General features: G+C 42.2%; 1 protein-coding gene across 1 annotated transcript in view; it reads right to left on the bottom strand.

Annotated features, from left to right (window-relative positions):
• The window catches only part of GC (GC vitamin D binding protein), a 49,331-nt gene that overhangs the window by 28,323 nt on the left and 8,991 nt on the right, over positions 1–12,017 (bottom strand). Inside the window, exons 2-3 of the mRNA XM_075929412.1 lie at positions 2,476–2,545; positions 1,236–1,368 (exon numbers count right to left, since the gene is read on the bottom strand). Of these exons, the coding sequence (XP_075785527.1) occupies positions 1,236–1,368; positions 2,476–2,545 (203 nt within the window). The remainder of the gene's footprint in view (positions 1–1,235; positions 1,369–2,475; positions 2,546–12,017) is intronic.

Genomic DNA, 12,017 nt, shown 5'->3' with positions numbered 1-12,017 from the left:
ATGAAAGATTCCCACCCTTGAGTATAGTCTGTTTAAGCAACGGGAAGTTATGGGTCTTTTGCCTCCGGTTGGCCTAAGAAATGGCCTGGCACACCCTAGCTAACAGGATACAAAGAAGGCTAAAGAACCAAGTCAGTGTGCCTCTGACTTGAGATATATATACTGTAAATGTTAGAGATATGTATATTATACAGTATTATAATAGACTAGAAAGGAATTTGTACATGTGTGTCTCTGCTGATGGAATATTTTTTAATTAAGCTGGAAAAGCATCGGGATTGTATAAACTCTGAAATCTGGCTTGTGTGTGTCTTACTTGGTAAAACCTTGGTCTGTGTAAATGGCAAAGTGAAACAGAGTGTCATGAGGGGATTGTTAATTTCAGATGCTCTCAAGACAAGCTGATAAACAAAATCCCAAGGCTACAAAAACAGACTAATAAGATTAAAACAAATGGAAAGAGCCAGTGGGATTAACAGCAGAGAATAGATGGTACAAGTAAAATAATAAAAAGAATTTTTAGTAAGGCAAGCAAAATATATTAGTTCATGGTTGTTATTTTGATTTGTGCATAAAAATGTTTGGTTGGGGATTTAGAATGGATAGGTTCCGAGGTAACTTCCACGTTGTGGAAGATCGACACTGCTGCGATTGATCTTCTGGAGTTTGATTTAGCGAGCCTAGTTAGGACTTGCTAAATCAAACTCAGAGGGCGCCCTTGCTAGTGGCTGAATCGTCTGCTCTTGTGAGGAATAAGGAAAGACAATGGGAGCATTTGCACCAGTCGGCCTCCTGCTATGTATTCTACATAGCTGGAGTTGTGTACATTAAGCCAAGTTTCTGAGTCTAGTGTAGACCTGGCCTTAGTAACTGAATCTGTGCACAGCTATGGAATAGGATATAAAAGATAGGGACTGACAAGAAGAGAACTTGGAGAGAAAAAAGGAGAAGAACATAGAGACCACAGACTTGGAAAAAGTCTGCCTATCCCCAGAAGAGGTCATTTCTAGATGGTAATAGCATTGTCTTAACATGTACAAAATAAATTGTACAAGAAACTATTTAGGCCTAAATTGGAATGGCCTTTGTCATCATACGGGGTGGGGCCTGGTAAACAAAGGAGAAAAAGCTGAGACCCAAGCTGTGTGGAAACCTGTTTGTCTATAGTTAGAAGCTGCTTTCTTCAACAAAGGCATCGTGTTGAAGGTACTGTGAGTCTATGGAGCATGACTTACCTCAGTTTCATAGCAGTCAGGGTCAGCCCCTGGGGCACAACACTTTTCTGCCAGGGTGACTACCTCTTTCACAAGATTGCTGATCTCTTCAAACGTGGCATTGGAGAATTTCTTGCTGTTCATGATGATTGCTCTGGGAACAAACAAGAGGCAAAGGTCTCATGGCAGGTTTGGGGATGTGTTTTTGTTGGTCTCTGAAGCCCTACTGAAATAAAATCTGGCCGGATGCTGTTACATGCTTGATGTGAAAAAGAGCAGCGTTGGGTCTGAAATACGAAGGAACATTTTCTTTTCAAGCCTGTTTGGTCACAGGACTCCCTGCTTTTGCTGTAGAGCAGGGTCCTGCAAACTTCATGGTGCCATGGCCCCCTTCTGACAACAAAAATTACTGCAGGAAGGGGAACAGAACCCTGAGCCCCACTGCTCCAAGCGGGGGGAGGGCACGGCTGACGTTTAAGGAAGGGGCCTGTAGCGTGAACCCCATTGCTGAGGACTGAAGCCCTTAGACTTCAGCGTCGACCCCAGAGAGTGAGGCCTGGGCTTCAGCTCTAGGCCCCAGCAAATCTAAGCCAGCCCTATTTACTCTATGAAAACAGGGGGAGGACCTTCTTTGGGGGCTCAACCCACAGTTTAAGAACTCCTGCTGGGGAGCCTTAAGAACTCCTGTCTGTGTCCTGGCTTCCAGTTTGCTCCCGCTGCTTTGCAGCCAGAAGTAACTGTGGGCACAGATTTCTCTCTCCTGTCTGATATCACATACATGCCTCAGTAGCTGCAGATCAGGCAGTTAAATATCCAGGGGTACATTTAAGCTTCAACTGGGAATGTGCTGCCCAGCTCAGACAGACACTTGCTAGGTTCTGTGCTAGCTAACATGCTGAAAATAGCAGTGTAGTGGGGGTCAGAGAGACTGATGCTGACATTCAAGCAGAAGGCTGGGAGATAGGCACCCAAACACTATTAAACTACAACCCGATTTAGGTACCTAACTTCTTTTGAAAATTCAAGGCAAACAAACCACTTACAGTCTAAGGCCCTTATCCTGCAAACATGCAGGTACTTAACTCCAAGGGAGTGGTCCCAATGAAATCAATAGGACTCCCCATTTATAGAGGTTAATTACAGTGAAACCTTTGAAAACCATTTTTCCTTTTTATAACATTTTTCTCTAGGTTAGTTAGCATGCTGTATCTTAGCAGTGCAGGTTCAAAGCCAATGCTTCCGAGTTCTTGGAGGTACGTACAGAGTTCGGAAGTTGTCTTTTCCCATGTGTATGAATTCTTGGCAGACTTTGTTCCGTTCATAGTCCCGACCTGCAAAATCAGTCACAGGAGAATTAGCATCAGCTACTTGTTTTGATAAAACAGATGCAGAAGAAAACAAAACATCTCTCTCTGTCCTTGAGCAGACAAAGATGGCCCTGGGTGAGACCAAATCAAAGCAGAAAAACCAGACCCAAACAACATATTCTAATTTCTACTGCACACACTTTTCTCTTTGGGAAAGCATGAGAGAATACACAAGATGACAAATGTTAGTTACACCTCTCACGGAGGGACTGCAAGGCACTCATATCCATGATGATGAGCACAGTATAAAATCCTATATATAATAATACTGTATGTTCTTGAGGGTCTGATCTAAAGGCCACTGAAGTCCATGGGAGTCTTTGTATTACTTCTTTTGAAAATTCAAGGCAGACAAACCACTTACAGTCTAAGGCCTTGAGCCTGCAAACATACAAGTACCTAATTCAATGTGAGTGGTCCCACTAAAATCAATAGGACTCTTCATTTATGGAGTTTAATTATAGTGAAACCTTTTAAAATTATGTTTTTCTTTTTAAAGTATTTTTCTCTAAGGAGAATGTATCATCTGCTACTTGTTTTGATAAAACAGATGGGCTGTCTCTAGACTGCATCCCTTTTCCATAAAAGGGATGCAAATTAGACATATCGCAATTGCAAATAAAGCGGGGATTTAAATCCCCCCCCCCGCTTCATTAGCATAAAAATGGCTGCCGCTTTTTTCCGGCTTGGAGCTTTGCCGGAAAAAAGTGCCAGTCTAGACGCGGATCTTTCGGACAATAAAGCCTTTTCCGAAAGATCCCTTATCCCTCATTTTAAGAGGGATAAGAGATCTTTCGGAAAAGGCTTTATTTTAAGAAGGAAAAGGGATCTTTCGGAAAAGGCTTTATTTTCCGAAAGATCCGCGTCTAGACTGGCGCTTTTTTCCGGCAAAGCTCCGAGCCGGAAAAAAGCAGCAGCCATTTTTATGCTAATGAAGCAGGAGGGGATTTAAATCCCCGCTTCATTTGCAATTGCGATATGTCTAATTTGCATCCCTTTTACAGAAAAGGGATGCAGTCTAGACACAGCCATGTAGAAGAAAACAAAACTTCTCTCTCTGTCCTTGTGAAGACAAAGATGGTCTTGAGTAAGACCAAAACAAGCCACAAAAAGCTTAGAAGAGGCCCCTCTTTCAAAAAAAATTTTTTTTTTTTTAAACTTGAAAGGTATTGCCATGGCTACTCCCACTTTCCAGCCATCTCTTGTGGAAAAGGCACACACATTTTGCCACTATTATTATTAGAAAATAACTGTCCATGCGCACATGGTTCATTTTGTACATGTTGTTAGGGTATCTTTATAAAAAAAAGCAGTGGGCGTGAAATTCATTCCTCTGCCGAGGGCCGGCATCAATTTTGTGTACCAAGGGATTTCCTCTTAAGCCCTCAAAATAGTGGTACAGAAAGCCTGTGCTGGCCCATTGCATGAGGATGAATTTCATCCCTATATAATCTAATACAAAACAACAACATACAATGATTCAAAATAGCCTCTAGAGTTCAATACAGAATTATATCCCTGCTGCAGAATTCCATAGAATGGTTTAAAACAAACCAACTCCTCACCCCACCCCCCAAAGCCCCAGATGTCTACAAAAGAATATACTTCTCTGTTCAGTTTGACACTTTAGGCTCTTGGAGTAATTTTCACAGAACTCCAATTAATTTTCATTAACCCCTATTTGTTCCATCCCTCGTTAATTCAGTAGGACAGTTCTGTAAGCGTATTTGTGCCTACAAAAAAGGTATACGCTGAACTTTGAAAATCAGGTCAAATTTTGAACAGCTCCATAATAATTCAGGTGCTCAAAAAGTGCTATTCAGAAGGTGGTTCACAGCTCCTCCAGACATCTGACTTCCTGCTGATTCTTACAAAAAATAGTTTTGTTACCAATTTCAAATGAGCTTTTGATTCATCATGGCCATTACCACAGAAATTAAATGGAATCCCTCCCATCTGCCTGCCATAAACACAATAACAATGGATCCTATAAAAATGTCTCCCTGGCTTTTCATGCTACTGGTCATCTGAAGAAGTGGGCTGTGCTCACGAAAGCACATGATACCTTCTACATGTTTTGTTAGTCTATAAAGTGCTACCAGACCATTTGTTTTTTAAGTTTATCCTGTACAGCAGGGGTGGCCAACCCGTTACAGGCAAAGAGCCAAAATAGTTGTGAATAAAGAGCAAAGAGCCAGGGGGAAAAGTGGTTGAGGAAAAAAAAAAAAGGCCTGCCCCTTTAAGAAACACATTTAAAGGCTTTTTGGCCACATCAGGCTCCCGCTAGCCAACACCATGTTGAAGATGCCATTTTTAATGGCCACCCCAGACAGCTCCCCTACCCAGTGAGCACAGGGAGCCGGGAGCCAGGGGCTGTTTTCAGGGGCGCAGGCGCTACTTCACAAGTCATGGGGGCAGCTTCGTGAACTGCATCTTGAGGGGAGGGGAAGAGCAGTGAATTGGCCACAGCTGCTGTACAGACTAACTTGGCTACCCCCTGAAGCTTCTGTTCAGATTGTGTTTCTTCAGGAAGCAAAAGACAGACAAAAGCTGTCTGAAAAGCAGGGCCTGCTGCCTCAGAGGGCAGGAGCTCTGAGAAGTGCTGCAAGCATACATAGAAAGCTAACATTATTGCTTAAAAGCGTGAAGACGAAGGCAAAGTGACCCAGTGCAGAACAACACTAAAACCAAAGAACGTGGATTATGAACACCCGCAAATGCTTTTCTTGAATTTCTGGATTAAGAATAGTATTGTGACTGCTGTTTTTATTCTGCAATACCTAGCATAGCAGAATCACTATTGCTTTCTTCCCAGCTCTCACAACAGTGTAAAAAACTCTGAAGTATGGGGAGATACCAAGTGTCTAAATCGCTGTGCACCAAGGCTTACAGGAGGGAGAGAAGGAAAAAAAGATCTCATGATACTCCCCCACCCCTTCTCTCCCATTCCATCCTCCTCCCTGGGCCCAGAGAGAGTTCAAGAGCCCAGGGATCTTTCACTGTCAGAGATGATGCCTTTGCCTTGAGGCAGGGAAAGTAGTAGGAGGTGGCCAGGCAACGAAAGAGTAGAAGGCGGTCTTCAATTTAGAGCACCACCTGTATGGAGGCCAGAAATTGTGGGTTGGGGAGAAGTATCTAGCTAAGAGTTCTTTGTTGTTCCTTGGCACTAGATATAACGGCGTAAAGCTGCTGTAATACGGTGGAGAATTCCTTTCATGCCCCCATATGTAGGAGACGCAAACCGATAATTAAAGCTTTGCAAAATCTGTGGGTATCCACTTTATATGTGCAGGTATCCGCGGCTCATTTTTGCAGATTCAGATATGGATACGCACTTCGCAGAATCCTGCAAATTTGAAGAGATCCACTCTATGCCTGCAGGTCTCCGCATCTGCAGATCTGGATGCAGACACCCAGGGATTGTTGTTGCAGATGAGGATGTGGATACCAATTCCATATCTGTGCAGGGCTCTACCGATAATGAGCTCCATTAATGGATACAGCTGCATTAAGGATGTTCCCATAAGACTGCACAACTGAGAAAAGCTGAATGCAGTGCAACCTAATGCATCATTGATGTTCTGTACACACTCTTCGTAAACACTTCACCACAGAGCGAATGCATATGGAGCAACTTAATTCTTCTTTTGAAGGCACTTAACAGGTACTACTGGGCATTTGCAGAATTTAAAGGAAGCTTGAAAAAATCCAGAGGGAAACTTATACTGTTATTAAATAATACAAAAAAAACCCATCTTGTTTATCTGATGAGATTCCAGTTTACTTAGTTCCAGAACTGACTTCATTTGAATTATTCAAGCTACTAATAGAATTGGTGTGATCCAATCACTTCATCGGCCTCTTTGCTGCATTACACTCACATTTTTCTGCTTTGGACGGCCAGAGAGAATAACATTTGAAGCTCTTCATGGACAGATGTCATGAGACAATTCTCTGCTTCAAGACCATTTCGTTCAAGAAAGCAGGCAGACAGACATGGCCAATTTCTAACTACGGCAAATATGGAGCAAAGGCATCTTTGTCAGGAAAAGCAGTGTTTACATGTGGCAAACACAAAGTTTGTCCTTCTGAGAGCCGTCTACACTAGAAAGTTATTTCAAAGTAACTTATTTTGAAATAATACCTTACAAAATAACTATTTTGAAACAGTGTGTCCACACTACAGGGACGCCTCAAAATTAGTCCAAGGCAGGCTCCCTTAATGTGGACATGCTACCTCGACTTAGAGCCCCATGAAGCACTGGGGGGAGTAATTCCTTTGAATGACTCTGGGGAATAGTTATTTCAAAATAGCAGCAACCGAGCGTCCACACTATCGCTATTTCAAAATAACTGTTTGGAAATAAGCCTTATTCCTCCTGGAAAGCAGGAGTTATTATTTTGAAATAACCAGCCCATTACTTCGAAATAACAGGCTTGGTAGGGTAGATGCTCCGTTTGCTATTTTGAAATAGGGGGCGTTATTTCAAAACAACTCCTTAGTGTAGACCACGGCTGAGTGTCTATGAAAATATTAATTTGGCCACAAAATGACAGGGGGAGTTTTGCATAATGCTAATTAGGGCCTGATTTAGGAAGAGCTAGATTTTTGGCTTTGCCACAAGCCTGCTGGATGGGGTATAGAAGCAGCCCAGGGAAGTAAGAAAGGCTCACTTGCTTCTGGGAAAGAGCCATGTGTCGCTGGGCTATATTAGTAGCCAATTATAATCAGCCCCACAGTGATTCCATGATGCCGGTTTGTGCATTGGCTCCGCCCATTTCCCCTCCCATTCCCACTTACCTGCTTTCTGTTTCCAGTGAGGTTATTCACAGAGTTATGCACCACACAACGCAAATAATGGTGGAATAGTTGAGCCCTTGACCTAACATAGTGAATGCTAGTGGAAATGGGATAGGATTAGAAGTTAAAATAAAAAAAGAACAGGTTAAAAATTACTTAAAACAGATAGATGTCTTCATGTTACCAGGGCCTGATGAAATGCATCCTAGAATACTCAAGAGCTGATAGAGGAGGTATCTGAGCCTTTAGCTATCATCTTTGAAAAGAAGACTTTTCCAGAAGACTGGAAAAGGGCAAATAGAGTGCCCATCTAAAAAAAGGGAAATGATAACAATCCAGAAAACTACAGACCAGTCAGTTTAACTTCTGTACCAGGGAAGATAATGGAGCAAATATTTAAGACAGTGTTTCTCAAATTGTGCTTTGCGGAGCCCCAGGGTTCTGCGAGACATTTCCAGGGACTCCGCGAGGTTGACAAACTGGAAACATTGATAGGTACAACACACACAATCAGTGTGTTCCACAAATGATAGAGTCAGAGCCATTTCCAAGTATGGGGAGTCACCAAGGATACATCTACACAACACGCTTCTTTCGAAATAAACAATTTTGGAATTTTTTTTCCAAAATAGCTGATTTTGAAATAGCATGTCTACACTACAGGGAAGCCTCAAAATTAGTCTGAGGCAGGCTTCCTAATGTGGACGTGCTCCCATCAATTAGAGCCCCAGGAAGCCCTGCGGAGTAATGACTTTGAATGGCTCTGGGGAGGAGATATTTTGAAATAGCAGCAGTGGAGTGTCCACACTACTGCTAGTCCGAAATAGCTGTTTCGGAATAAGCATTATTCCTCGTGGAATGAGGTTTACCGATTTTGAAAGAAGCCATCCGTTATTTCGAAATTTTTTTGAAATAATGGAATTGCTGTGTAGATGCTTGCATGGTTATTTCAAAATAACGCTAGTTATTTCAAAATAACTGAGCAGTATAGACACACCCCAAGTGTCCAAATCACTGTGCCCTAAGGCTTATAGGGATAGGGGAGGGGAAAAAGGATCTCATGACACTGCCCCACTCCCTTCTTTTCCATTTCATCCTCCTCCTTGGCCCAGACAGAGTCCAAACACCCGGGAATTCTTCACTGTCAGGGATGACGTGTTCCCCTTGAGGCGGGGAAAGTAGTGGCAGGTGGCCAGATTAAGAAAGAATAGAAGGCGTTCTTCACTTCAGAGCACCACCTGCATGGAGGCCAGAGAGCATCAAGCGAAGGCAGGAAATACAGGGAGGGCATTCATCTGAAATGGAGAGAAGAGGAATCAACATACAGAAGAGCAGAAAGAATTCTGGAGACCAAAGAAAAGACTAGCAAGAACAGGAGAACAAAAGCGCGGGGTGGCATTTTAGATGGAAGATGATACTGTTTCTTTCAGAGCCGGTGCTATTGCAGAACTGAATTCTGCCCAGGAAACTCCATTAATATCAACGGAGGCAGTGAAGCTACATCTTAAAACAGAATATTTGCCCCAACAACTAAATCAAAACAGAACATACAGAATTGTTTTAGATTTTTCTTTAGGGAAGAAGAGCAAAAGAAAATACAGACAAGAGCACTACGGCATGTTCCGTTTGTTACCGAACTCTCCGGCTATATTTGATCAGGTCTCTGGAAGGCCCATTCATGTTTTTCTTTTCGTACACAGGATGTAGTTCTGATGTCTGGGTTTACACATCTAAACAAAATGGTAGCCCTGCTTCCAAAGTGCTGAGACCCAGCAGCTCCCCATTCACCTCAGGAGAAAATTGCTTGCAAAATGTGTGTACCTTACAATTTAATGTGTGACATTCATTTCTATTAGTCTGACTAATCCTGAAGAATGTAGTGCCAATGTGTGATAAGAAAATGAATATAATATCCCTCTTACTTCCTAAGGCACAAATAAAGCATAGGCTTTGTTTTTCTTTCTAACGGAGCCATTCTGATCACAAAAGCCCTTCTAAAACTTGTTTACAACTTAGAGAGTTGCATGCATCCTCCCCCATTCTGCCCCCTGTCCTGAGCCCTGCACCTCCATGTTCCCCTTGCTAAGAGCCCCCCACACCCTCAGCCCCCTGCCCTAACTCCAGCTACCCCCCACCACATCCCTTCCTGCCCTGAGCCCCACATACTCCACCCCACACTTAAATTTCTTACAGGGTATTGTCGTATCACCCCCCACACCATCCCCTTGCCCTGAACTCCTCCCAGGAGTGTGTGACATGACAGTACCTGTAAAACACTTACATTACTTTCACTCCTGGAGTCAGGTATGTAATCGCTTTGTTAGTGGTCCTGTCAAAACTCTGTGTGTGATATCAAGCTTTTCTACTTTCCCCTTCATATTTAAAAAACAAGTTATTGAGTGATCAGGTTGGATGGCAGGAGCTGAGCATTTTATTTCTGGCTTTTAAAAGAAGCAGAGTTTTCAGGACAATCTAATGAAATAGTAAAGGATTATCTGAGAGACAAGGTGGAGGAGATAATATATTTTATTGGACCAAATTCTGTTGGTGAAAGAGACAAGCTTTTGAGCTCCACAGAGCTCTTCTTTGGAGGTTTATCTGCTGACACCCCGCTATCTAGTCAAGGAAAAGTTCTGTTGAAATCAGTGACGTTACACCAGTGTAAAACTGGTGTGAAAGGAGAACCAGGCTCAATTAGGGTACGTCTAGACTACAGGCTTTTGTCGACTGAGGCTTTGTCGACAGATACTGTCAACAAAGCCTCTGTTGACAAAGAGCATCTAGACTACAGCCAGTTCTGTCAACAAAGCAAGCTGCTTTTTCGACAGAGAGTCTAGACACTCTCTTTTGAAAAAGCACAGTGTAAATGCAATAGCACCTTTTGTCGCCAGAATTCTGTTGACAAAAGGCGTTATTCCTCATAGAATGAGGTTTACAGCTGTCGACGAAACTGCTGCGTTCTGTCGACTTACTGTTGACAGAACTTGGCAGTAGTGTAGATGCAGGTATAGTTTTGTCGACAAAAGTCCACTTTTGTCAACGAAACACTGTAGTCTAGACCAGTGTTTCCCAAATGGTGTTCCGGGGAACCCCAGGGTTCCGTGAAGTGAAAATAAGGGTTCCGCGAGAAAATTCCATTACAATAACATGTTATTATTTAAAAAATAGTAATTAATATTAAGCATTTATGAATTTTATTGAAAACAATTTTCATTTGTGTTGATCTCATGACCTTGTTTAGCATTTGTTTATTATTATCCTTACTTATTTGTGGTCTACTTTTTCAGCTCCATATATAAGACTGCTATTAGGGGTTCCACAAAATTCTTTTGAGTTTAAAAGGGTTCCGTGGCCAAATAAAATTGGGAAACACTGGTCTAGACACACACTTAGAGTTTTGAGTAAAGAAATCTGCCAGACGTTCACCCTTAGTTCCGCAGTGCTACCTGTCGATCTGTCCCCATGTTTTGTATAGTGGCCATCACGGACAATTAGGATTTTCAACTGGAATAAGGGATCAAGCACTCACTGAAAAAAATCAAAAGGTGCTTCCGAATAGCTCCGTCTAATTGTCTAGAGACTATGTTTAAAGAGTACCTCAGTAACTTAGTGATAGAAATGTAGCCATGTTAGTCTGGTGTAGCTGAAACAAAATACAGGACTATGTAGCACTTTAAAGACTAACAAGATGGTTTATTAGATGATGAGCTTTCGTGGGCCAGACCCACTTCCTCAGATCAAATAGTGGAAGAAAATAGTCACAGCCATATATACCAAAGGATACAATTTAAAAAAAAAAATGAACACATATGAAAAGGACAAATCACATTTCAGAACAGAAGGGGGATGCAGGGGGGGGGGGGGAAGGAAGCTGAATGCCAGTGAGTTAATGATATTAGAGGTGGGGAAGGGTAGATGTCTGTGAGTTAATAGTATTAGAGGTGATAATTGGGGAAGCTATCTTTGTAATGGTTAAGATAGCTGGAGTCTTTGTTAAGTCCCCTGCGGAGAGTGTCGAATTTTAGCATGAATGCCAGTTCAGAGGATTCCCTTTCAAGTGCAGATTTGAATGTCTTCTGAAGTAGGATGCAGGTAACTTAGGGCCTGTGTCCCATTGTCCTTTTATACTAAGTGCCTAAGTCACCTCTGAAAATGGGACTCAGCCTTCTAAGCCATTTAGGCACTTTTAGAAGAAATGCGTCCTTGTCGTATCTCTGTTAGTCTTTTTCTGCATCTGCTTTTTTTTGTCTTTTTAGCTGCACCACAGACTGCACAAAGTTGCTGATTGCAAGGGATACATAGAAATCAATTGCTGTTGTAATAAAAACCAGCAGAGGGTGCTATGAGCCATATATGCTTGAAATATAGACCTCTCTGTCTTTTATGTTCGATCTGGAAAACCCTCGGGACTGGATGGATTCCTCAAAAGAAATATAAGTACCAGGGCCGACAGAATGGAAAGGAAGTGCCATTCGTCTTTACAGTAGGCGAATATTAATGCTAATGTGCAATGCAATTGCTATAAAATGATATACTGTGTCCATATGACAAAACCTCAGCAAAGAGCATTATGATTCATGTAATTACAGCAAGTGCCAAAGGAATGGTTAATAAGCCGCTAATCCTGGTAAAGTG

The sequence above is a fragment of the Pelodiscus sinensis genome, chromosome 5 (assembly GCF_049634645.1).
Source record: "Pelodiscus sinensis isolate JC-2024 chromosome 5, ASM4963464v1, whole genome shotgun sequence".
Taxonomy (NCBI): Eukaryota; Metazoa; Chordata; order Testudines; family Trionychidae; genus Pelodiscus; species Pelodiscus sinensis.
Note: the sequence above shows the minus strand (reverse complement) of the source record. Positions and strands in the feature narration are given on the sequence as shown.